Source organism: Chelonia mydas, chromosome 1 (genome assembly GCF_015237465.2).
Source record: "Chelonia mydas isolate rCheMyd1 chromosome 1, rCheMyd1.pri.v2, whole genome shotgun sequence".
NCBI classification, from domain to species: Eukaryota; Metazoa; Chordata; order Testudines; family Cheloniidae; genus Chelonia; species Chelonia mydas.
The window spans coordinates 341,906,282-341,930,572 of NC_057849.1; the positions used below are offsets into that span (position 1 = coordinate 341,906,282).

The 24,291-nt window shown below is 45.0% G+C and overlaps 1 protein-coding gene and 1 long non-coding RNA gene across 3 annotated transcripts in view; one reads left to right on the forward strand and one right to left on the reverse strand.

The window, feature by feature from the left end:
- The window catches only part of IL15RA (interleukin 15 receptor subunit alpha), a 57,306-nt gene extending 56,441 nt beyond the window's left edge, over nucleotides 1-865 (reverse strand). For both annotated transcript variants that reach the window (XM_037889401.2, XM_037889400.2), the window contains exon 1: nucleotides 745-865. In XM_037889401.2, coding sequence (XP_037745329.1) covers nucleotides 745-820 — 76 coding nt within the window. In that variant the 5' untranslated portion in view covers nucleotides 821-865. The remainder of the gene's footprint in view (nucleotides 1-744) is intronic.
- On the forward strand, nucleotides 742-23,173 carry LOC114018526. The gene is made up of 3 exons (XR_005223825.2): nucleotides 742-873; nucleotides 22,449-22,515; nucleotides 23,114-23,173. It is a non-coding gene; the product is annotated as an uncharacterized LOC114018526 (long non-coding RNA).
- Nucleotides 23,174-24,291: the final 1,118 nt, after the last annotated feature.

Here is a 24,291-nt window from a genome sequence, read left to right on the forward strand (position 1 = left end):
AATGTTCCCACTGTGCCACCCTTTGGAACGGTGTAGCGTGGGCTCCCCTTGCAGATGACCCCGTTAGGCTGGCTGGGGGCAGGGGGGGGAGCTGGGAGAGAAAGGCTGATAGCTCCATCTCCTCCCCTGCCTCACACACACACACTTTTGGGGTGACCCAATGCAAGGATGGGTTGGCAACTGAGGCTGGCCCAGGTAAGGGGCTACAAGGAGGGGAACAGTCCCAGTGCCCTGTTCCTTTTGTGCACATGCACAGGGTGCAGCCATGAGCTGGTCCTTTGGTTCCCCTCCCGGAGGACCGCACATGGGGCTAAAGCAGCGACGCCAGCTCTGCAGGAAGGGCTGGGCCTCCCCTCGTCCCCAGGCTCGGAGCTGGACCTTAACAGCAGCGCACGGGATCCCCCTCTTTCGGAGGCGCGCATAGGCTCGCTCTGGAGCGCACGGCTTGGCTACAGGTGCCCCCAGGGCTCGCCGACTCCTCCTTCCCCCAGAGCGCACGTGGCCCGAGCGTACGGAGGTGGCTCCTTCCCAGTGCGCTCCCCTGCTAGGGCGCACCGCACACCTGAGCCCCCCACCTGCAGCCAAGCTGGGCTGGCGGTGACGGTCTCCGCTCAGGACCGCGCGCTGGTGGGGCGGGCTCGTCCCCTGCCAGGGGCAGCCCCCGCCCCCTTTGCCGACCCCCAGCCCCTGCGCTCCGGGGGAAGAGGAGGAGGAGCGGCTGGCAGGCTGCGCTCTCTCGCTTACCTTGCAGCGCGGCCGAGCTGGTGCCGGAGGACAGGAGCCCGACGATGCCGCAGAGCAAGAGCAGCAGCCGGGCCATGGCATGGGAAGAGCTCGGGAAGGGCGCCAGCCTCTCCAGGACAGGGGCGCAAGGTCAGATCCTCGGCGGCGGCGGCTGGGGCCGGGACGGAGGCAGCTTCATTAGGGGATCAGGCTGGGCACGCTTCAGTCCCGAAAGGCACCTGAGAGGGGGGCATGTGAGTGAGGGCGCAAAGTTCCGGCTCGGTGGATCCGCCCCAGGCGCCTGGAAAAGTCTGCAGAAGAGTTTGGGGAAACTAATTCAAGTGGACTCGGCGCCTTTCGCTTTCGGTTTCAGCATTGAAGTCGCAGCAGCTGGGTCAGGGGCATTTGTCAGCGAGGGGGGAGGGGACACTTTGGCTCTCAGCAGCCCAAGGGATAGTGACCCCTGGTTCCAGCCCTCCGGCATCCCCAGGATAGGGCGACACGTGGTCCCAACCCTCCGGCACCTGGGTGAATCCAAGTTACCTTCCTTCCAGCACCTAGAGGGGAAGAAAAGGAGGACTTGTGGCGAAAGCTTATGCTCAAATAAATTGATTAGTCTCTAAGATGCCACAAGTCCTCCTTATCTTTTTGCAAATATAGACTAACAGGGTTGCTACTCTGAAACCTAGAGGGGAAGGTGACACGTGGATCTAAGCATCTGGCGCGCAGAGGGAGGGCTCTAGCAACACTAGCTCTCTTGCTAGCTTTTCCTAGGGTCACACTATTATTTTCTGTGTGTTGTTCTCTCACTCCCCTCCCCCCCCATCAAATTACCTAGTTGAACCCTCCACCCACTGGGCAGACTCTATGGGGGAATAAAAAACCCCTGTGGGTGGCCCAGATCAGCTGATTCAGGCTCAGGGGATTCAGGCTTCTGCCCTAAAAAATCACTGTGTGTAGATGTTCAGGCTAGGGCTGGAGCCCAAGCTCTGGGAGTTGAGACCCTGTGAAGAGGGAGGGTCCCAGAGCTCGGCCCCTAGCCCAAGCCCAAATGTCTATGGAGATTTTTAGCCCTGCAGCCTGAGCCTCTGGGATCCTGAGTCAGCTGACTTGAGCCAGACACCTGCTGATTCTTTGGTTCAGGTGTGATCCCTTAACTGTTTATTATAAGCATTTTCAATGGGAGGAGTCCTTCATATGTGCAATAATTTGAACAAGGTTTTAACTCAGCCCCTAAAAAGGTTTCACCCAACTCATAACAAAACTAAAAGTTAAAGCATATGTAACCCTTCTGCCAAGTGAAGCCTGCAGCAGCCAGGGCCGGGTTCAATATCTAGAGGTTTCTTTTCAACAATACAACACAGAACCAGCTTCAGCCCCCACCCAGTAACCTGGGACAATTACACACCACCCTTTGGCACCTCTGAGAGGCAATACTTCCCCACGCATAAGCACAGAGTCTGAGTGTAGCAAAGAAATTTTTAATGAAAGGAGAAAAGTCATCCAACGTTAATTAGGGAAAATGCAACAAGCAGGATTCATAATCATAAAACTGTGAGCATGATACCCACCCCAGAGTGCATTGGGCAGTGTCTTCTGCTTCACGTTCTCGAGTTCTACAACCAGAAGCTCCTTTACTGTGCCCCTCTGCTCCTTCACCATGTCCCACTCACAGTGATTGTCCTTGGTCAGAGAGGACCCAGGGTTCAGAGGTGCATCTGTGTGAGTTCACCTCCCCCCCAGGAAAGAAGGCACCTTGTGTGATGCATGGCTAGAAAGGGTTAAACAGCTTGCAGGCTGAATGACCCAAAGCCCACCTTTAAAGTCATGTTAGAAAGGTATGCAAATGATAATTAGGGCCATTCATGCTAAATAGGCTAGAACTTTGAAATGCAAACCTATATTGTTAGAATACTAATTGTGTATATCTAATAAGGCCTTGTCTACACTACCAAGTTTTGTCGCCAAAAACTGCCTTTTGGCGACAAAAAAGCAAGAGCGTACACACTACAGTGGGATTTTTGTCACGAAAAATGCCCAGTTTTGGCGACAAAAAACTTCCACCCCTACGAGAGACTTTTGTCTTTTCCCTTCCCTTTATTGTCGACAAAGAGCCAGTGTAGACACTGCTGATTGTTTTGTCGACAGAACTGGCTTCCACCAGTATCCCACAATGCCTGCCCCCATTGCTCTGCTCACTCGTTTTGATCTCTGCTTCCCTGCAGGCATGCGCCCCTCCCCTTTCAAAACTCCAGGAAGTATCTGTGTGCTGCTCCCTTTGGGGAACAAACAAAGAGCAAATCGTTGGAATGCTCCTGTTCTGCCCTGCACTAGGAACACAGGGCCGCCCAGAGGATTCAGGAGACCTGGGGTCTTCTGCAGCGGGGGTCCTCCCACTCCGGGTCTTTGGGGCACTTCGCCGAAGACATGGAGTGGAAGGACCCCTGCCGCCAAATTGCTGCCAAAGACCCAGAGCAGAAGAAGCAGCGGCAGGTCCTTCACTCCGGGTGTGTTCGGTGGCACTGAAGGACCCCCCCACCGCTGAATTGCCACCAAAAACTCTCGTGGGGGCCCCTGCAGGGCCCAGGGCAAATTGCCCCACTTGCCCCCAGGCAGCGCTGGGAACACAGCAGCAGACAGACCGCTGCTGGAGCCGGAGGGGGACAGACTGCTGGGCTGCTTTGCCATTCCTCAGCAGGGAGAGCTCACAAAGCTACTCATGATGCTGCTCTCGGCAACTGAGGGGGCTGTGGGAGACTTCGGAGAGAATCCCAAGATGCGCAACGATCAGTTCTTGCTTCCCACAACACTGCACTGTGGGATACATACCCATGGTGCATTGCTCACACTGTCGATGATGGTGCCCCCAATGTGGACATGATCTGTCAACAGAGGGAGCAGGTGTGAACACTCTTTGGCGATTTTTGTTTTGTCGACCTTTGGGTGTCAACATAGCTTTGTCAACAAAACTTGGTAGTATAGACAAGTCCTTAGATGCTACCCCTAAAAAGACAGTTCCTGTCTGTCACTATAACTATTGATTCAGAGATCAAAAGGGAATATTAACATTTGGATGAATATTGGGTAAAATAATGTCATTGTCTATATGTTTCTTTGAAGTTTGTGATAAATTGCCCTTTGTTAATTTGTGTAACTAATTACTGGTGGTGTTTAAAACGTAAAAGGTTACATCAAAAGCCTATTGTTTAACCAGGACTGCATGGTCAAGTGGATGCTAGGACATTGTATAAAAAGACCCTTGGGTCCTGATCCTGTTCATCTCAGATCTGCTTAAGCTTCATCAGGAGAAGTTTGAGTCGCAAGACTGAGGTCCCAGTTATGCTGGTATGCCCTGAATATGAGATTTGGACATTGGACTATGACCTATGCACTGAATTCTAAAGGAACTCTTTGCAACTACAAAGCTCACCATCTCTGCTATGAATCTGAACCAAAATGGATTGAACTCATGTCTGCACATATATTGATCTTTTAACCATACTTTCTCATTTGTTTTTTAATAAATTTCAGTTTAGTTAATAAGAATTGGCTGTAGCGTGTATTTGGGTAAGATCTGGAATATTCATTAACCTGGGAGGTAACGTGTCCGATCCTTTGGGATTGGTAGAACCTTTTCTTTTATATGATTAAATAAGATTTTCAGAAGTTTTCATCATATTTGATGTGGGTACCTAGATGGAGGCCTGAGGCTGGATCACTTTAAGGGAACTGTGTAGTTTGGACTTCTGAGTAACTAGTAAGGTAATAAAGAAGCTGTTTTATGCTGGCTTGGTAAATCTAAGTATTGGAATATCCACCAGCTTTTTGGGGTTTGTCTGCCCCATTCTTTGCAGTTCACCATAATTGAATGACCAAGGCTGGCCCCCACTGGAACCCCAGTCACACATTGCTTGCTCCACCATCCGAGCACTTGCTTTGGCTGTCCCACCAGCTGCGGCACCTCATTGCCTCACCAACCACTCTTTCCGCTCATCAGCCGTTCATTCACCAGCCGACTGTCATCACCTCCTATAACCTCTGCACATCAGTCTCTTAGTACTGTAATTTTCAGGTCTTTGCAGGCTGAGTAGAAATACTACCCCATCTCAAATTATTTTAATTCTCTGTGATTTTTAGCTCTTACTAGGTTGGGCAGAAACACAGTCCCCCCACAACTGATTTCAGCTCTGATTGAGCATTTAAAATAACAAAGAGGCTCCTAGTGGCCACACCTTCTGCTTGGGACACCTATACCCACCCCTCTTACTTTCACAGGGCTCTGGCATTCAAGCCCCTGGCTTAACGAGGTCCTTTCAGCTGAGCGTGATCCTCTCATTTGTGGCAGGTTAAGCACAGTTTTGCTCCCCTTTATTCATACAATAATGACAACAATATTGGAAACAGTCTTTCACTACCCTTGCATTCAGTACTAAAGTGATTTGTGACCCAACACCAGTCAAAGTTGATTACTTTGAGTAACACCGCTTTAGCTGCTGGATATCTAAGCAGAATAGTTGTGTTCATGTAAATACAGTTTGCTCCTGAAGTCTCCCCTCTCCCTCCCACCCAGCTAGCTGTCAGGGGAGAATTCATTCAGATCCTGCTTACACATAAATAGAATAAAAGCACTGAGTTAATAGGAACACTGAGCAGTTTAACAGGAGTTTTTGTCACACTCTTTTAACAGCCCCACCCATCTGAAAGACAGAGGGCTGGGAGCCTGGTATCACCCTACTCTCTAGGTGCTAGGAGGTTGGGTCTGTTACCTAAAGAGAGTTTGGGGCTGTAAGTTAAGAAACTGTTCCTTTTGCTCTAGGTTCCTTCTGCACTCAGAGACACAGGACTTTGTTCTTTCTTTTTAAATAAACACAACAACATCAAAGAAATATCTATCACCAGTTTAAACTCTCAACTGGAACAGCCCTAGGGACCAAAAATGTGACCAGTTGCACAGATCAAAAAAGGGTGACAGTATTGTGCCCTATATTCTTTCCTACCCACCAGCAAATCTTTTAATTCGGGGTGGACAAACTAGTTCAGCTACAGTAAACTAAAGATTAACCTGAACTTTTGCCTAGCACATGAATCAAAAGGATTGATAATTTTTGAGCAGTTTATGTTTAATGTGCATTTCCCTCTTAATTTCCTGTTCTCAAGAGCAGAAGTGAAGGTAATGCTATATTGCAAGATAAACAGTTCTTTCCCATTTCTGACTCTGACAATCAAGAAGTGGTTAAAGCCCATGTTTCTTAGATTACCATAGCTAGTTCATAGTGGTGTCCTTTGGATTTGAAAAGTGTGGTATGTGAAACCAAATGTTGAACAGTTACAAAACCAAGCTTATCATACCCTACATCAGCCTAGAACTAACAAGTAAACACAGAAGAGAAAATTCAGGAGTGAAACAAGAACCTGGAAGTTGACACGTTAAATGCATCTGCAGTGTTTGTCTCACCAACACACATTTAAGATCACATAGTTACAATTACAAAAAGTCAGGAAATGCAAAAGATAAGTCGCAGACCAACTCCAATGCAGAAAAGACCTGAGTGTTTTCCCTCCACTCACCTACCACAGAATGGGCAGGAGATTCAGTCTCCAAAACCCATGAATCTTGGTATGGCTCCTGGAAGTCCATGACCCATGCAGAGGCCCTCTGTCTCACAGGGCTTATGTGGTACCCTGCTCTCTCCTTGGTTCTTCTCTGAGAGTCACATTTCTAGGAACTTCTCAGTCCCTGCGTTTCCCCTCAAGGATGACTCTACAGCACAGGGAGAGTTCCTGGCAAAGCTGTGGATCCTTATGGATTTGGTGGATGGGGGGAATAATTCATATCTCTAAGATTTAGGGCTGGTCTTGTAAATTCCACCCTATACAAATTATGACCTGATATTTGGTGATGGTGTTTAGATGGTTTTGTTTATTTTTCGCCATTTTGATTTGTAAAGAACAAGTAGGCCGCCATGTTGAACAGCCTTCTTGTTATCTTCAGGAAAGAAAAGGCAGGAAATCTACTAGCTAGTTGCTAGGCAACAGAAGGATTGTATAGGCTGGAAACGAGCAGGAAGGCGTTGCTTCTCCTTTTGCTCTTGCCTTGGAAGGAAGGGAAGTGGTCAGACACTAGTTATCCGCCTAGATAACAACTCACCTCGGAAGGGAAAAGATTTAGATTATTGTTGGGGTTTATTATTTGAAGGGAAGCCTACATCCATCCACGGGGTTTTACCTCAAGTGGTTAGGGCTATCACCCGCAGACAGGACGTCGCAAAGGGGTTAGGGTGGGAAGTTAGTTAGGCGTCTCGGCTGAATCATCGTTGTTCATTGCCATTCTCCACTGCAGTAGCTGTTCCAGTGGTGATCGTGGTCTGGAGAGTTGTCGTCATCTATCAAGTCCCAGTCTCAGCAGCAGCTTCTGGACAGGGTATAGAGAGCAGTTATCACTCGTCCCCTTGTAATTCCTGTGTGAAAGAGTGCATGGTTGTTAATCTGTTCAGTTATTATTAATCCTTCCTCCCATTCCTTTGTTCATCCCATTCCTTTTTCCCCTAGTTAATAAAAGTTCAGTTGTTTCAGTTGTGGTTTTCTGTAATTATTTTATATAAGCTCTGATAGATGGGCTATACTGAGGGAATCTTGGGAGACTTCTGTTGGCTCCCCGCAGTTTTCTGAAAGTAGGGTCCTGAAATAAATGACAAAAACTAACAGTCTACCCTGAAAACTTACATCGGCATAGCTACATCTCTATGGGGTAAATCCACACTCCTGAGAGATGCAGCTATGTCAACCTAATCCCTGTTGTAGACAACGCTAGGTCAACAAAGAATTCTTCTGTCAGCCTAGTTACTGCCTCCCTGGGAGATGGATTAAGTACAACAATGGGAGAACCCCTGCCATCGCTGTAGTGAGTGTCTACACTTACAAACTCTACAGTGGCACAGCTGCCACTGTAGCACTTTAGTCTCACTCCCTGCTCACAGAAGGAAAGGATGCAGAGTGGAGGGAGGAATGCTGCACAGATGCCACGCATCCACACACACGTGGTCTATGAGCTGCGGGATTTTCATCCTTGGAGAATGATTCCGGCCTATGGTTCTGTCATAAATATAAAGGGAAAGTTAAACACCTTTAAAATCCCTCCTGGCCAGAGGAAAAACCCTTTCACCTGTAAAGGGTTAAGAAGCTAGGATAACCTCACTGGCACCTGACCAAAATGACCAATGAAGAGACAAGATACTTTCAAAAGTTGGGGGGAGGAAGAAACAAAGCCTCTCTCTCTGTCTGTGTGATGCTTTTGCCGGGTGTGGCGGTTCAATGACAAGACAGAACACCTTTTAGCAAGCAAGCAGGCTGGTCTCTGCTAACGGGCTTCCCCCTGTCAGCTTTCCACCTTCCCCTTTATTCTCTCTCTCCCCCCGCGCATTACATTCTCCAACAGATAAAAGGAATAAACTGGCTTTGTTTAACATTCTTATTTACCAATTTCTATCTACCGCATTCCTTGCTCTCGGGCCTTGAGCCCAGTCCTGAGAGGCTTCCCACGGTTCATGTCATCTTGGCGAGATTCCAAGGTTGATGCCCTTGGATGGAGCAGTGTGCGCACTGCTCCTACACAACACTCCGGGTGTGCCCTGAATGTTGCCAACCGCATAAACCTTGTATGAATCCTACAGCCGGGGACAGAACAGGAATGGAGTCTTAGAACTTAGTAAGTAATCTAGCTAGGTATGTGTTAGATTCTGATTTCTTTAAATGGCTGAGAAAAATAAGCTGTGCTGAATGGAATGGATATTCCTGCTTTTGTGTCTTTTTGTAACTTAAGGTTTTGCCTAGAGGGATTCTCTATGTTTTGAATCTAATTACCCTGTAAGGTATTTACCACCTGATTTTAGAGGGGTAATTCTTTTTACTTTTTCTTCTGTTAAGAAATTGAATGCTTTTTCATTGTTCTTAAGATCCAAGGGTTTGGGTCTGTGGTCACCTATGCAAATTGGTGAGGATTTTTATCAAGCCTTCCCCAGGAAAGGGGGGTGTAGCGTTTGGGAGGATTTTGGAAGGAAAGACGTTTCCAAATGGACTCTTTCCTAATAATACCAGTTAGACGTTTGGTAGTGGCAAGAAAGTCCAAGGGCAAAAGGTAAAATAGTTTGTTCCTTGGGGAAGTTTTAACCTAAGCTGGTAAAAGTAAGCTTAGGAGGTTTTCATTCAGGTCCCCACATCTGTACCCTAGAGTTCAGAGTGGGGAAGGAACCTTGACAGTTTCCAACACTTTTATCAACTTTAAAGCCAAAATGTGGGTAATTTCTATGTCACTTATTTCTTAATCAAATAAACAAAACGTAATAAATTCAGTGTGAGTCTCATGAGGTATGACGTGCAGATTTCAGCCTGAAACAGAGGAGATCCTTTCCTAAAATTCTATGGCCCATGTGTTCCCTCTTTAAAATCAATGCATTCTTGTAGCTTTCAATACTAGTCTGTTTGCAGTGTTGTAGCTTTGTTGTTTCATGCAGGATAGGTCCATCAATCAATGGCTATTAGCCAAGATGGGCAGGAATGGTGTCCCTAGCCTCTGTTTGCCAGAAGCTGGGAATGGGCAACGGGATGGATCACTTGATGATTTACCTGTTCTGTTCATTCCCTCTGGGGCACATGGCATTAGCCACTGTCGGTAGACAGGATACTGGGCTAGATGGACCTTTGGTGTGACCCAGTCTGGCCGTTCTTATGTTCCTATGTTCTTATTCCCAGGGTATGAGAGAGTCAAGGTGGGTGAGGCAATATCTTTTATATGACCAACTACTGTTGGTGAGAGAGACAAGCTTTCGAGCTCCACCGAGCTCTTCTTCAGGACCTGTTTGGAGCTCACAAGCTTGTCTCTCTCACCAACAGAAGTTGGTCCAATAAAAGATATTACCTCACCCACCTTGTCTCTCTCAGTACTAGGCTGTAACATTCATGGAATATGAGCACCCTACAGTGGCCAACACATAGTATCTCCCTTAAAATCCCACAGAGGTAAAGCAAAGTCGGATTAGCCTAATTCAGAGTGGGTATATGAAGGTGGAAGTGAATCTGACCTGTCTCCAGCATCCAGTACCTATTGGTCTTTTACAGAATGATTTACTGATAAGTTTTTCATTTGATCATATGCTAGATTTGCTCATCCTACACCCAAGGTCCTTGGGTTCCATTCTCCCATACAAGTGGGTCTCTTGCACATCTGACATAATGGTACATCTCTCATGGAAATGTGTATCCAGTGTGGGTCAGACTCAGTCTCCACTCTCCAAGCCTTGAGTCTCCACTAAGCAGCCCCAAGACTAGAAACTTAAGTTTGCATAAACTTGAGCATAAACAGCGATTACCACAACTTTAGAACCAGAAAACCAGCTGCTCCCTCCATCTCTTAGAAATGACTTAGTCCTGTGGCCTGTACAAGACAAAATGACAGAACAGTCATTCACCCCTGGATAACAAATTCCGTGTACCACCTTTACGATAATCAACAGTCACCAGGGCAGCATTTTGTGATGATCTAGCCTTCTCTGAAGTATAGCACACACTGCTGCTCTGCATGGTACCAAGATGCACAACAGGGAAGTTGTCCATCAGAGGACTGCATTTGGCATGCCACTGAAATCAACAAGATTCACAGCAACATGCAATGAAGACCTCAGATTTGAACACCAGCATCTTGGTAGGGGGAGGGGGCATCCTGTTTGTGGCTATGAACCTTGAAGCCTCTTTCTCTGATGGGTTGATGGTATTTTTTTTTGTTAAGATAAAATTAGAACAAAGATGTTAAATTTGACAACAAAGCCCACCAGTGTTATTAATGCTTCCTAAGTCTCCTTTATGTCTGGCTTCTAACTCTCTCAGGCACTTATGTGGTCTTTACTATGTAAGCAGAGTTTGAATGAGCTCTCCCCTGATATCTACTGGTGAGCTGTGGAGAAGGACTTCAGGAGCTGATCTTGTTTGCGTGGACACAACCACCCTGCCTAGGTGCTCAGCATGATGGGATTGCTTGCCCAAATGATCACTTGTGGCTGCTGTTGGATCCCCAGTCTCCTTGTTACTGGGGCAGGAGTAATAAAGCGTTGTTATCTTTGTTGTGTGAACTGAGGGCACCAGAACTGTACCTGGCATAACCCTCATGGAGGGACTCACCCTCAACTGTATGGTACTCGCTAGGCATGGGACATGGGTTCCAAAGCTCAATGAGTTGAGAGGCAGGCAGGAGTCTGGTTTAAGGGTTCTAGACATCATTTGACTCTTGCTTTTCATCGTATAATAAAAGGGCTAATTTAGGCTTAGTTGAGAGTTTTTGTTACTGCTGCAGAGTTGAAATCATTGATGTTCTGGGACAGTGTCTCTATTGCAAGAGATTGCCCAGTGTGCACCAGCAGTGAGGCTCCCCACCAACAAGCTGAAATCACTGGGAGCTGTGTTAAGTGGGGGGTCCAGAAGATGTCTTGGTGAGCGGTTGGCTAGTGGAGAGATCTGGAGCAGAGCTCTGTGGAGAAGCACAACAGTTGGCCGTTGGGGTGATGAGCGAGTGCCTGAGCAGCGGAGTGTGTAAGGTGCCTCTCTGTGCTTGCGAGAGGGGAAGTATTGCCTCTTAGGCACCCAGGGAGTGGTGTGCAATTGTCCCAGGTCACTGAGTGGGGGCTTGAATTGGTTTTGTGTTGTATCATTGAAAAGGAACCCCATACTGAACCTGGCCCTTGTTGCTGCTTGTTCTACCTGGCAGAAGGGTTACATTTATTTAATCTTTACTATATTTATTCTCACAACACCCATGTCAGGTAAGTGCTATTATCCTCATTGTACAGATAGGGAACAGAGGCACAGAGATACTAAGTGACTTGTCCAAGGTCACACAGGAAGTCTGTGGCAGAGCAGGAAATTGATGCCAAGGCTCCCAAGTCTCAAATCAGTTCCCTAACCCCTGGACTGTTCTTCCCCTTCACTTCAGCTTTGCAAAAAGATAGAGAGAGATTCCTGACTGCAATTATCTGTTATCTCTGTAACATAACCACAAACCCCATCCTCCTGGTATAACCTATCCTCATTCACTCAGTGAATATATATAATAGAGCAGGTCAAAAAAACTCTCCTCCCACCCCTGCAAAAATTTTTGAATTAAAACATTGTTTTTGAATCTTCTAATATTTTCCACATAAGCGGTTGCTGTAGCTGCGATAGGGTTGTTATATGATTGCAAATGGAAGAGAAGGAGGTTCACACATAAGTGGAGGGGCAGGGAGGTGTTTGCAAAACAAATTTGTTCTCAAGATGTGGTTTATGCTTCAAAGATTCTGGTTCTTAATGGCTGCAATGATCACCAAGAGCATGATTTTACAAAAGTGGAAGGGTAGGCTTATGCCCAGAACAGAGCAGTGGTATTCAGACCTGTCTGCGATACTAGTCCAAAGAAAGAATAACTTATCGCCGTAGAGAACAAGCATCTGAATTCAAAGACATTTGGACTCCATTTCTAAATACAGTTGGATAAAAAAATGTTGATAGCTCAAATAATGCCAGACCTCCACTGCACCTAACTCCCCTTTCCCCTACCCCCAGTCCCCTCTTTCCCTCTTCTGTCTATTCATGTATGTATTCTCCTATTTTATTACTGTTTTCCCCACCCTAACATGTTATGTATTCGTAGCGTTGTCTGGTTTTGTAGTCTAGGCTTGCAGCTTTGACTAGTTGTAAAATTGCATAATTCTATTGGATAGTGAAACATGCAGTATTTGGAAATATACATACGCTGTACTTTTCATTGTCTGTTTCCTTATGAAAACATTAATCACAAAAAAAGATGAGGCTCATACCATGAAAACATCTGAGACCATCTGGCACTAACCAGGCTGATCTATAGCACCAAAACTTGATCTGCTTTCTTTTCTTCTTACCCAGTGAATTTTAGATATAGATACTCTCACACAAAAACAAACACTCATGAGAGTTAAGGTTTCTCCTGTGATTAACACAACTTCTATACAAGCTACAAAACAGGAACAGTCGAATAAAAACAAAGTATTAAAAAGTAGGGAAATGACCAGCTAAGTATTATACAAAAAAAACCCAACCAACTATGGTAAAAGAACACTAAGGTTGCAAAGTCAAGTACTCAAACATTAGTCAGTGCCAGAATTAAGACTGCTTGCGCAACCGTATAAAGTTGGCCCCTCTGTGCATGTGCGTTATGACAGTCTTTAATTACACGTTTTACTAATTTTTTAACAATGGCCAAAATATCTATTTTTCACTTACCCAGTTCTCAAAAACCGCCATACTGTTTCTGCTCAAATTTACAAAAAGCAAAACCAAACCTGAGCCAGGGACTAAACACGGAATATTTCAGCCTACACAGTTGGTGTTTGTCCAAGTTATAAACAACTGAAAACAGTTATAAATTGCGATGAACAGTTCTGGGGAACTTTAACTGTAGGCATCCTTACTCTTCCACAGCTAATTCTGTTACCATTACAGGACTCAATTCAGGGCTAGAGTCAGAGAAAAGCTGCGTCCTGAAAAGCCACCCCTTCCCCCCACACCCCAAGTATCGGGACTGTCCCTATAAATCGGGACATCTGGTTACCCTACCCCCAGCAGAAGTTGGAGCAGCTCTGCGACAACTGAATAAATTTAGGCTGGAAATTAGAAGGTTTTTAACCATCAGAGGAGTGATTTTCTGGAACAGCTTCCCCCTAGGAATAGTGGGGGCAAACAACCTACCTAGTTTTCAGATGGAGCTTGATAACTTTATGAGCAGGATTACATGATGGGGTTGCCTGCCACAGTAGGGGACTGGACTTGATGACCCAGGAGGTCCCTTCCAGTCCTATAGCCTATGTTCCTAAGTCTTGTACTGTAATTCATGGCAGCCTGCCGATGACTGGCTTTTGGCTGCTCTGTAGCTCAGAATAGCCAAAGAACTGAGCACTATAGCTTCTCCCCTTTCTGCCTCAGCACATCCCTGTCCACCCAGGCATATCCTCTCTCACTACCAGGGATACACCAGTATGCCAGGAGTTGCACACAGGCCAGTATATGGCGGGGTACATTGGACGGCTGTGGTTTCTTAATGGCCCCTATAATCAGCCAAAGTGGAATCCAGCAGGGGCCAGAATCTGGCTCAGTGTTCACAGGTGAAATTTCACCTGGTGGCTTGCACAAACTTAAATCTGACGCATATCGATCAACTTATTCATCATTAATGTATGATCTCTTAGACGAGGTTAGTCCCTGGGTCACCCAGCTGCCCCACCATCTCTCACTACCCCGTGAAGTAAGGGGAAGGGTGTTAGACACTCCATAAGGTAATGAGAGCTAAATCTATTTCATCTAGCCCTTAGTATTTGTAAGGTGTTTATCACAATAACGCTGTACCCAAATAGAGTACAGGGATTAAACAGCAGTGAGGCTGCCCGGGAGAAGTCAGTAAAATCAATTATGGTTGTTGTTATTTCTGTTGCAGTGGTGCCTAGGGACCCTGGAAAAGGATTAGGGCCCCCTTATCCTAGACACTGCATGCACAAAGACAGTCCCTGCCCATGAGAGTTCCCAAGAGAGGATTTAGACAATATGGGTTAGATGAACAAACAGAAAAAGAGGAGGCGGTGAGGGGGCAGATAAGGGTATATAGAATTAGGTGTGTTTTAATAAACTAGTCATAAGACTGGTCTCAGTAAACACAAGTGGTTAACAGCCTAAATAGGCAGTAGTGGTTTGTAAGCATCCCAGCAAAAGCAGGTTTTAAGGGGAGATTTAAAGCAGGGTAAGGTGGTGGCTTTGCTAATTTTGACAGGAAGTTTTTCCCAAATATAAGGGGCATCATGGGAGAAAATGTGAAGGAGCTCATGGGAGCAGCAGGTGATCAAGGGTCGCTTCATTGGCAGGGATTGATTTGGAAGGGTAAAGGTGGGGCTATGCGCCACTTCTGATTTGACTGGTGTGATGTAATTTCACTGGGCTAACACAAGGATACAAATGAATGTTTTACACTTTGCTAACATTTCAAAATGGTGGCATTTTAAATTCTTTAGTAAAACTTAGATTTTTACGAATTATTTGTGCTTCAGTTTCCATTTTCCCTGCCTGTGCGCTCAAGGTTTCCAAGCCAATAAAAAATAAACACAGTAATTCAAAAATTATCTCAGATTCATTGACCAACTCACTTAAAGTTAATCTCTTACACTTCAGAGACACTTAGGCGATCACCCACTGCTAGTTATGTCTCCTTAGTGATTCGAGGGTTCACTTACTTTTCTATAAGGAGCCTCTGTGACCTACTAATGAAAAGTTATCCTCAAAATAGTGCTGTCTTGTCCCCCTTCCGCAGCTGTCACTAATCTACTTTCCAACATTCACCGTCAAGATGGAATCACTCACTATAACTAGGTGTCTAGTTCGGCATATCCTTAGACTGTGTATATAGATTGCAGAAACTTACGTAATGCATAGGAGATACACTTGTGAAAATAAAAATAATTGTGTGACCCCGGCAAACTCTCTGTCTGGGCATGGATAGTTAATAGAGATGCATAAATCTAGGTGGTTATAATCAAGTAGGTTAATAAAACTCATTAGGTTACCTAAAAGATTGCTATACTTCAAATCCTGTAACAGTTATCTACGATTTACATTTTTGGATACACAAAACAGCCACCATGTGCACTAGATGCCTAAATTGAGCAATTGCAACCATCACCCTTCTTCTCCCGTGTCCTCCCTACTCTTTGTCACAGTCACTTGTGTCTCATTTTTAGATGATGAACTCTGCAGGGTGGGTGCAGTGTCTCTCTTTGCCTTCTGTGAAATGGCTCATACATTTGGATACTGGATAGTACAATATCTGGATCCTACAATATAATAATTCATACAATGATCAGTTCTTTCAGATGAGCAGCAACATACCTCATATCAGGGCTGTCTCTGCACCGTACTGAGGGAGATGTAAATTCAATCACAACACTTTGAGCTCAGCTGCTAACCCCCTACTTCAAGAAGAGCTTGGTCAGGCAGGCATCAAGCTGCAGATGTGCACTGAACCCAACTGCAACTGCAGAGGGCCCCACACCCACGGTCAGCATGTTCAAAAACCTCAGATGTGATTCCTTGCTCAGCTTGCAGGAGGCTCCAGTTTCACAGAAAGCTCCCAGTCCACCCAGCACCAAAATCCTGGCAGTCCATTAGCTGCTGTTGATCTGCCCAGAAATAAGCCCCTGGCCTTATGTCGGTTAGCCAGCCCTATGCATATTTCACCTTTAAATCTCACCTGTTCAGATGCCGGTTTCCACTGTGTAGCACACTCAGTGGTGGGACTGGAGAAATCACTGTAACAAATGTGTGGCATGCAACCGTGTTGGAAGAGGCATCTGAGCTTTATTTCCTGGGGCATGTCCCATCAGCTGGGTCAGGAGTACAAAGCTTAATACCCCTGTTACTGTGGAGTGGGACTCTGCTCCCACCCAGGAGGGATCGGAGTGGCTCTCTGCTCCCCACGCCTGCAGCTGCTACTCTAATTGGGGCTGCGGGGTAGTTGAGTGACTCTCCACAGACCCCTACTGTGGCTACTTCTCTCAATGGTCAGGGGGCTGTTGAGCAATTCTCTGCTCTCCCCCCAGCTGCTTTTCTCACTGGAGCCAGGGAATGATTCTCTCCTCTCAGCCACTTCCCCCACTGGGGGGGGGGGGTCGCGGAGGGGATTGAGTGTGCCACTGAGTGGCTGTGGACTTCCTACCCCCCACCCTTGAAACTGGTTCTCTTCCTGGTGGGGGGCCATTTACTGTTTTTCTGCTCTTCTCAACTACCTCTCATTTCAAGGGACAGCCCGCACTTTAGTTCCAATGTACCTGGGTTCTCTTGGGGTTCCCCCAAGCTCTTTTTTAGTTGGTTTTCCAAGAACTTAGTTTGACTTGAGTTTTGTCACTCTGGTTCATTTATGGGGCTGAGTTGATCACACCCAAGCATAAGGCGTGAGCCCAGGGTGTACCACACATCCAAAATTACACAGCAAACCTCTTGCTTTCTATACTTTTAGGCATGTTACTGCAGTCTATACATTATACTCTACATTATATTACATATTTTTGGCTTGGCTTGATTACTTTGTAAACCAAGCCAATCCCTGTTCAGCATGTTTGTTCCTGCTTGACCTACTTTTTAACCTTCTTTTTACATTTTTTATTTATTTTCTTTGTTGTTATGGTAAAAGCTGTTATCTGGCACTTTACCAACCAGAAAGCTCTAGAAACTAGCATTTCGGATATCTCCCAATTCAAATCTTCAAACTAGTAACCAGGACCGATGCCAAAGCTCTTTGGGACCCGAGTATTTCCAAGAGCACATGGACTATGCTTGAGTTAGCCGAGAAGAGCCGAATGCTGTTCTTTCTGTTTGTGTCTGCCATTGTGATCAGTCAGTTTATTACTCAGTGTATTGTCCTGTGTTTATCATAAAATATCAAAGCCACCCTACCATTATGGCATCCAAAATACCAGCGTAAAGCAAAGGAGAGAAGCGTAAGAGAGTTGTGTTGACATTAAAACAGATAATAGATATTTGTACATGTCTTCAAAAAAGCAAGAATAGGAATGTTTATTAATTTTATTGTATTCTAGTTCTTTGAAAATTGGTAATCCATTGGTAAGTATAACTCTTAATTAACTGGAATTTTTGACTAACTGGCACTCGCCATTTCTCCAACCATGCCAGATAACAAAGCTTTTACTGTGTTTTGTTTGTAGTAAATGGTTTCCTGGGTGTTCTTCCTCTTATTTTGGCTAGCTTAGACATTTTGGTTTTTAGCTTACCAGGAGAGGGATAGCTCAGTGGTTTGAGCATTGGACGGCTAAACCCAGGGTTGTGAGTTCAATCCTTGAGGGAGCCATTTAGAGATCTGGGGCAAAAATTGGGGATGGGTCCTTCTTTGAGCAGGGGGTTGGACTAGCTGACCTCCTGAGGTCCCTTCCACCCCTGATATTCTATGATCCATTTACTTATTTTAGGGAGCATAAATATTTTGTTTTTAGCCTGCTAATTAATTCTAGTTTGTTTGTTTTTTAATGGGGCCTTTCCTATGTTATGACCGGGGTCCTAGTGGGGAGCCAACTGTGGTCACTCGATTAGGGTGAACTGCAAAGAATGGGGCAGACAATCTCCATAAAGCTGGTGGATATTCCAATACCTAGATTCACCAAGCCAGCATAAAACAGCTTCTTTATTACCTCACTGGTTACTCAGAAGTCCAAACAACACAGTTCCCTTAAAGTGATCCAGCCTCAGGCCTCCATCCAGGTACCCACGTCAAATATGATGAACATTTCTATAAATCTTATTTCATCATATAAAAGAAAATGTTCTACCAATCCCAAAGGATCGGACACGTTATCTCCCAGGTTAACGAATGTTTCAGATCTTACCCAAATACACGGTACAGCAGGGGTGGGCAAACTTTTTGGCGTGAGGGCCACATCAGGGTTCAGAAACTGTATGGAGGGCTGGGTAGGGAAGGCTGTGCCTCCCCAGACAGCCTGGCCCCCACCCCCTATACGCCCCCTCCCACTTTCTGCCCCCTGACTGCCCTCCGACTGCCCCCCTCAGAACCCTTAACCCACCCAACCTCCGCTGCTCCTTGTCCCCTGACTGCCCCCTCCCGGGACCGCCTGCCCCTAACCACCCCCCCAGGACTCCACCCCCTATCCAACCCCCCCCGCTCCCTGTCCCCTGACTACTCCAACCGCTATCCACACCCCTACCCCCTGACAGGTCCTCAGGACTCCCATGCCCTATCCAACCACCCTCTGCTCCCTGTCTCCTGACTGCCCCCTGGAACCTCCTGCCCCTTATCCAACCCCCCCACTCCCCACCCCCTTACCATGCCACTTAGAGCACCAGGATGGGCAGCCACGCTGCCCAGCCAGAGCCAGCCACGCCGCCCAGAGCGCTGGCGGCCCGGCGAGCTGAAGCTGCAGGGGAGGGGGGACAGCAGGGAAGGGGCCGGGGGCTAGCCTTGCCAGCCGGGAGCTCAAGGGCCGGGCAGGACAGTCCCACGGGCCGGATGTAGCCCGCGGGCTGTAGTTTGCCCACCTCTGCCCTACAGCCAATTCTTATTAACTAAACTAAAATTTATTAAAAAACAAAAGAGAGAGAATATGGTTAAAGGATCAATATACATACAGCCATGAGTTCAATTCATTTAGGTGCAGATTCATAGCGGAGATGGTGAGCTTTATAGTTTATCTATAGCTTTATAGATTATGGGACGTTTCCGGAGACCAATCACAGAGCAGTAATGTAACACGCTGTCCACACTGACATCCGGGCATTTCAGCCAGGGCACAGCAAGCTCTATGCTTCTCATGGAGGTGGATTACTGGGGCGCTCCAGCTGCAGAGTCCAGATGCTATACGTGCCTTGCCAGTCTGGACACCTCAGGAGCTAGGGCGCCCGGGGCTGATTTAATGCGCTCTAACTTGCAAGTGTAGCCAAGGCCTAAGTTCTTCAGGGCTGGGACTATCTCCGACTCTGTGTTTGTAGAGTACCTCACACAATGGGGCCCTATTCTTGGCTGGCCCTTAGGCACTACCATAAAAAACATGATATATAGGGCTCTCAAGCGATAAAAAAAATTAATCACGATTAATCGCACTGTTAAACAATAATGGAATACCATTTATTTAAATATTTTTGGATGTTTCCTACATTTTCAAATATATTGATTTCAACTACAACACAGGATACAAAATGTACAGCGCTCACTTTATATTTATTTGATTACGAATATTTGCACTGCAAAAAAAACCAAAAGAAATAGTATTTTTTCAATTCACCTCATACAAGCACTGTAGTGCAATCTCTTTATCATGAAAGTTGAGCTTACAAATGTCGAACTATGTACAAAAAATAACTGTATTGAAAAATGAAACAACGTAAAACTTTAGAGCCTACAGGTCCACTCAGTCCACTTCAGCCAATCGCTCAGATAAACAAACTTGGTTACAATTTGCAGGAGATAATGCTGCCTGCTTCTTGTTTACAATGTCACCTGAAAGTGAAAACAGGTGTTTGTATGGCACTGTTGTAGCCAGCATCACAAGATATTTGTGTGCCAGATACGCTAAAGATTCATATGTCCCTTCATCTTCAACCACCATTCCATAGGACATGCGTCAATGCTCGATAACAATCCAAAGCAGAGCAGGCTGATGCATGTTCATTTTCATCATCGGAGTCAGATGCCACCAGCAGAAGGTTGATTTTCTTTTTTGGTGGTTCGGGTTCTGCAGTTTCCACATTGGAGCGTTGCTCTTTTAAGACTTCTGAAAGCATGCTCCACCCCTCGTCCCTCTCAGATTTTGGAAGGCACTTCTGATTCTTAAATCTTGGGTCGAGTGCTGTAGCTATTTTTAGATATCTCACATTGGTATCTTCTTTGCATTTTGTCAAAACGGCTGTGAAAGTGTTCTTAAAACAAACGTGCTGGGTCATCATCCGAGACTGCTATACCATGAAATATATGGCAGAATGCGGGTAAAACAGAGCCGAAGACATACAGTTCTCCTCCAAGGAGTTCAATTACAAATTTAACTAATGCATTCTTTTGTTAACAAGCATCATCAGATGGAAGCATGTCCTCTGGAATGGTGGCTGAAGCATGAAGGGGCATACGAATGTTTAGCATATCTGGCACATAAATACCTTGCAACGCCAGCTACAAAAGGGCCATGTGAATGCCTGTTCCCATTTTCAGGTGACATTGTAAATAAGAAGCAGGAAGCAGCATCTCCTGTAAATGTAAACAAACTTGTTTGTTTTAGCAATTGGCTGAATAAGAAGTAGGACTGAGTGGACTTGTAGGCTCTAAAGTTTTACATTGTTTTGTTTCTGAAAGCAATTATGTAGCAAAAAAAAATCTACATTTGTAAGTTGCATTTTCATGATAAAGAGATTGCACTACAGAACTTGTATGAGGTGAATTGAAAAATACTATTTCTTTTATCAATTTTACAGTGCAAATAGTTGTAATCAAAATATAAAGTGAGCACTGTACACTTTGTATTCTGTGCTGTAATAGAAATCAATATATTTGAAAATGTAGAAAAACATCTGAAAATATTTAATAAATTTCAATTGGTATTCTATTGTTTAACAGTGTGATTAATCACAATTAATTTTTTTAATCACGATTAATTTTTTGAGTTAATCACATGAGTTGACTGCGATTAATTGACAGCCCTAAGATATATAGTCAATTGTCCAGGGAAGAAACCTCCATCCCAAATTAGGCATAGCAAAATTATTGAAGAAATAAGGCTCTTATCACAACTTAAAAAAATAAATCTCTCCTCTGCTGCAGAGTTGCATGGATGCCACATGACAGAGAACAGTGTGAGAGCGGTCCGCCCATACTTAGAGCCTTATACCAAATGAGGTATCCTGGTTTCTCCATCTAGCCTGTAGGTGTCTCTAAACTCATAGCCTACTAAGACTGCCACGAGCATCAAGCACATTACTTTTACTCCCTTCAGCAAAGCCCCATTGTACTATGGGGTGTCCACACAGCATGCACTCAGGACTCCATTGCCCTGCCCCCCTCAAAAGATACTTAAAGCTTGTCACAGCCCCCCGGCTCATCAGCACAGCAGTTGTAATACTGAGACCCCGTTCATCAGCTGTTCCTCCATTGATAGGAAATAGAATCATAGAATATCAGGGTAGGAAGGGACCTCAGGAGATCATCTAGTCCAACCCCCTGCTCAAACCAGGACCAATCCCCAATTTTTGCCCCAGATCCCTAAACAGCCCCCTCAAGGATTGAACTCACAACCCTGGGTTTAGCAGGCCAATGCTCAAACCAAAATAATTAGTGTGATCCACGCATCTGACGAAGTGAGGTTTTTACCCATGAAAGCTTATGCTCAAATAAATCTGTTAGTCTTTAAGGTGCCACTGGACTCCTTGTTGTTTTTGTGGATACAGACTAACACGGCTACCCCCTGATACTTGTGATTGTTAACGCGATTAAAAATGAATGACTGCCTAAAATGAAATCCTTTTCAGCAACTGCTTCTGACAGACAATTGTTTGGACTTGCTTTATTGCTGTTAGAACATTGCTAGCAGGACCCATTTATTAATTTGTTGAATTAATCAATAGTGTAATTACTTGCATTGATGCCAGTCTTCATGCAGTACACACACTGTACTCGATCATCACTACTAGAGAGACAAGGTGGGTGAAGTCATATCTTTTATTGGACTAATGTCTGTCTGTGAGAGAAACAAGCTTTCGAGCTACATAGAGCTCTTCTGCAGGTCTGGGATAGGAACTCCAACCATCACAGCTCAATGTGCAGCTCAAAAGTTTGTCTCTCTCAACAACAGAAGTTGGTCCAATAAAAGATATGACCTTACCCACCTTGTCTCTCTAATATCCTGGGGCTGACATGCCTATAACTACACTGCATACATCACTACTATACTAATTCTGTTTGATGCTTCCATGTAAATTCAAATACTCATTGATTCTTGAGGTTCTACTTCCAATGAAGTTTGCCCTGAGACTGAAAAATCAAACTTTATTCCATTTGTGATTTTAGCAATTCAGTCTGATTGATAAGAAATTCTGCACGAACATTCCTCTTATTAGGGGACATACCTGAAATGTCATAAGCTTTATGTATATTTAATTTGTCCTTGGTTTTTTTTCAGTGGAAATACCAGAAGCCCCAACACCTGCAGATGGACATGTAGTGTTGTCTGCTTCACTACACAATTGGTGGGTAATGGTCAGCCTTGTTATTGAAGTCAGCATGTTCAAATCTAGTTAAAGTTCTACCTTTATTCAAATGTATATTCACATCCATCATGGAATTATAGGGTAAATTCTTACTTTTCCATGGCAACAAATGATTTCGGTTCCAAATCCTTCCCTTAGTATGAGAAGCCAAGTTTAAAATAAAACAGTGAGGCCCCAACAATCATAGAATCATAGGACTGGAAGGGACCTTGAGAGGTCATCTAGTCCAGTCCCCTGCACTCATGGCAGGACTATTATCTAGACCATTCCTGACAGGTGTTTGTCTAACCTGCTCTTAAAAATCTCCAGTGCTGGAGATTCCACAACCTCCCTAGGCAATTTATCCCAGTGCTTAACCAGTCTGACAGGAAGTTTTTCCTAACGTCTAACCTAAACCTCCCTTGCTGCAGTTTAAGACCACTGCTTCTTGTCCTATCCTCAGAGGTTAAGAAAAACAATTTTTCTCCCTCTTGCTTGTAACAACCTTTTACATACTTGAAAATTGTTACCATGTCCCTCCTCAGCCTTCTCTTTTCCAGACTAAACAAACCCAGTTTTTTTCAATCTTCCCTCACAGGTCATGTTTTCTAGACCTCAAATCATTTTTGTCGCTCTTCTCTGGACTTTCTCCAATTTCTCCACATCCTTCCTGAAATGTGGTGCCCAGAACTGAACACAATATCCAGTTGAGGCCTAATCAGCACAGAGTAGAGCGGAAGAATTACTTATCGTGTCTTCCTTACAACAATCCTGCTAATACATCCCAGAATTATGTTCATTTTTTTTTTTTTTGCAACAGTGTTACACTGTTGACTCATATTTAGCTTGTGGTCCACTAGGACCCCCCTCCCCACCCCCGATCCCTTTCTGCAGTACTCCTTCCTAGGCAGTCATTTCCCATTTTGTATGTGTGCAACTGATTGTTCCTTCCTTAATGGAGTACTTTTCATTTGTCCTTATTGAATTTTATCCTATTTACTTCAGACCATTTATCCAGTTTGTTCAGATCATTTTGAATTATAATCCTATCCTCCAAAGCACTTGCAACCCCTCCCAGCTTGGTATCGTCTGCCAACTTTATAAGTGTCCTCTCTATGCCATTATCTTAATCATTGATGAAGATATTAAACAGAACTGGACCCAGAACTGATCCCTGTGGGACCCCACTCATTATGTCCTTCCAGCATGATTGAACCACTTGTAACTACTCTCTGGGAATGGTTTTCCAACCAGTTTTGCACCCACCTGATAGTAGTGCCATCTAAGTTGCATTTCCCTAGTTTGTTTATAAGAAGGTCACGCGAGACAGTATCAAAAGCTTTACTAAAGTCAAGATATACCATGTCTACAGCTTCCTCCCTATCCACAAGGCTTGTTACCTGTCAAAGAAAGCTAACAGGTTGGTTTGACATGATTTGTTCTTGACAAATCCATGCTGTCTGTTACTTATTACCTTATTATCTTCTAGATGTTTGCAAATTGATTGCTTAATTATTTGCTCCATTATCTTTCCAGGTACAGAAGTTAAACTGGCTGGTCTGTAATTCCCTGGGTTGTCCTTATTTCCCTTTTTATAGATTGGCACTATATCTGCCCTTTTCCAGTCTTCTGGAATCTCTCCTGTCTTACATGACTTTTCACAGATAATCACTAATGTCTCAGATATCTCCTCAGTCAGCTCCTTGAGAATTCTAGGATGCATTTCATCAGCCCTGTGACGTTGCACTCCATATGTTTATGGAAATATGCTTAATG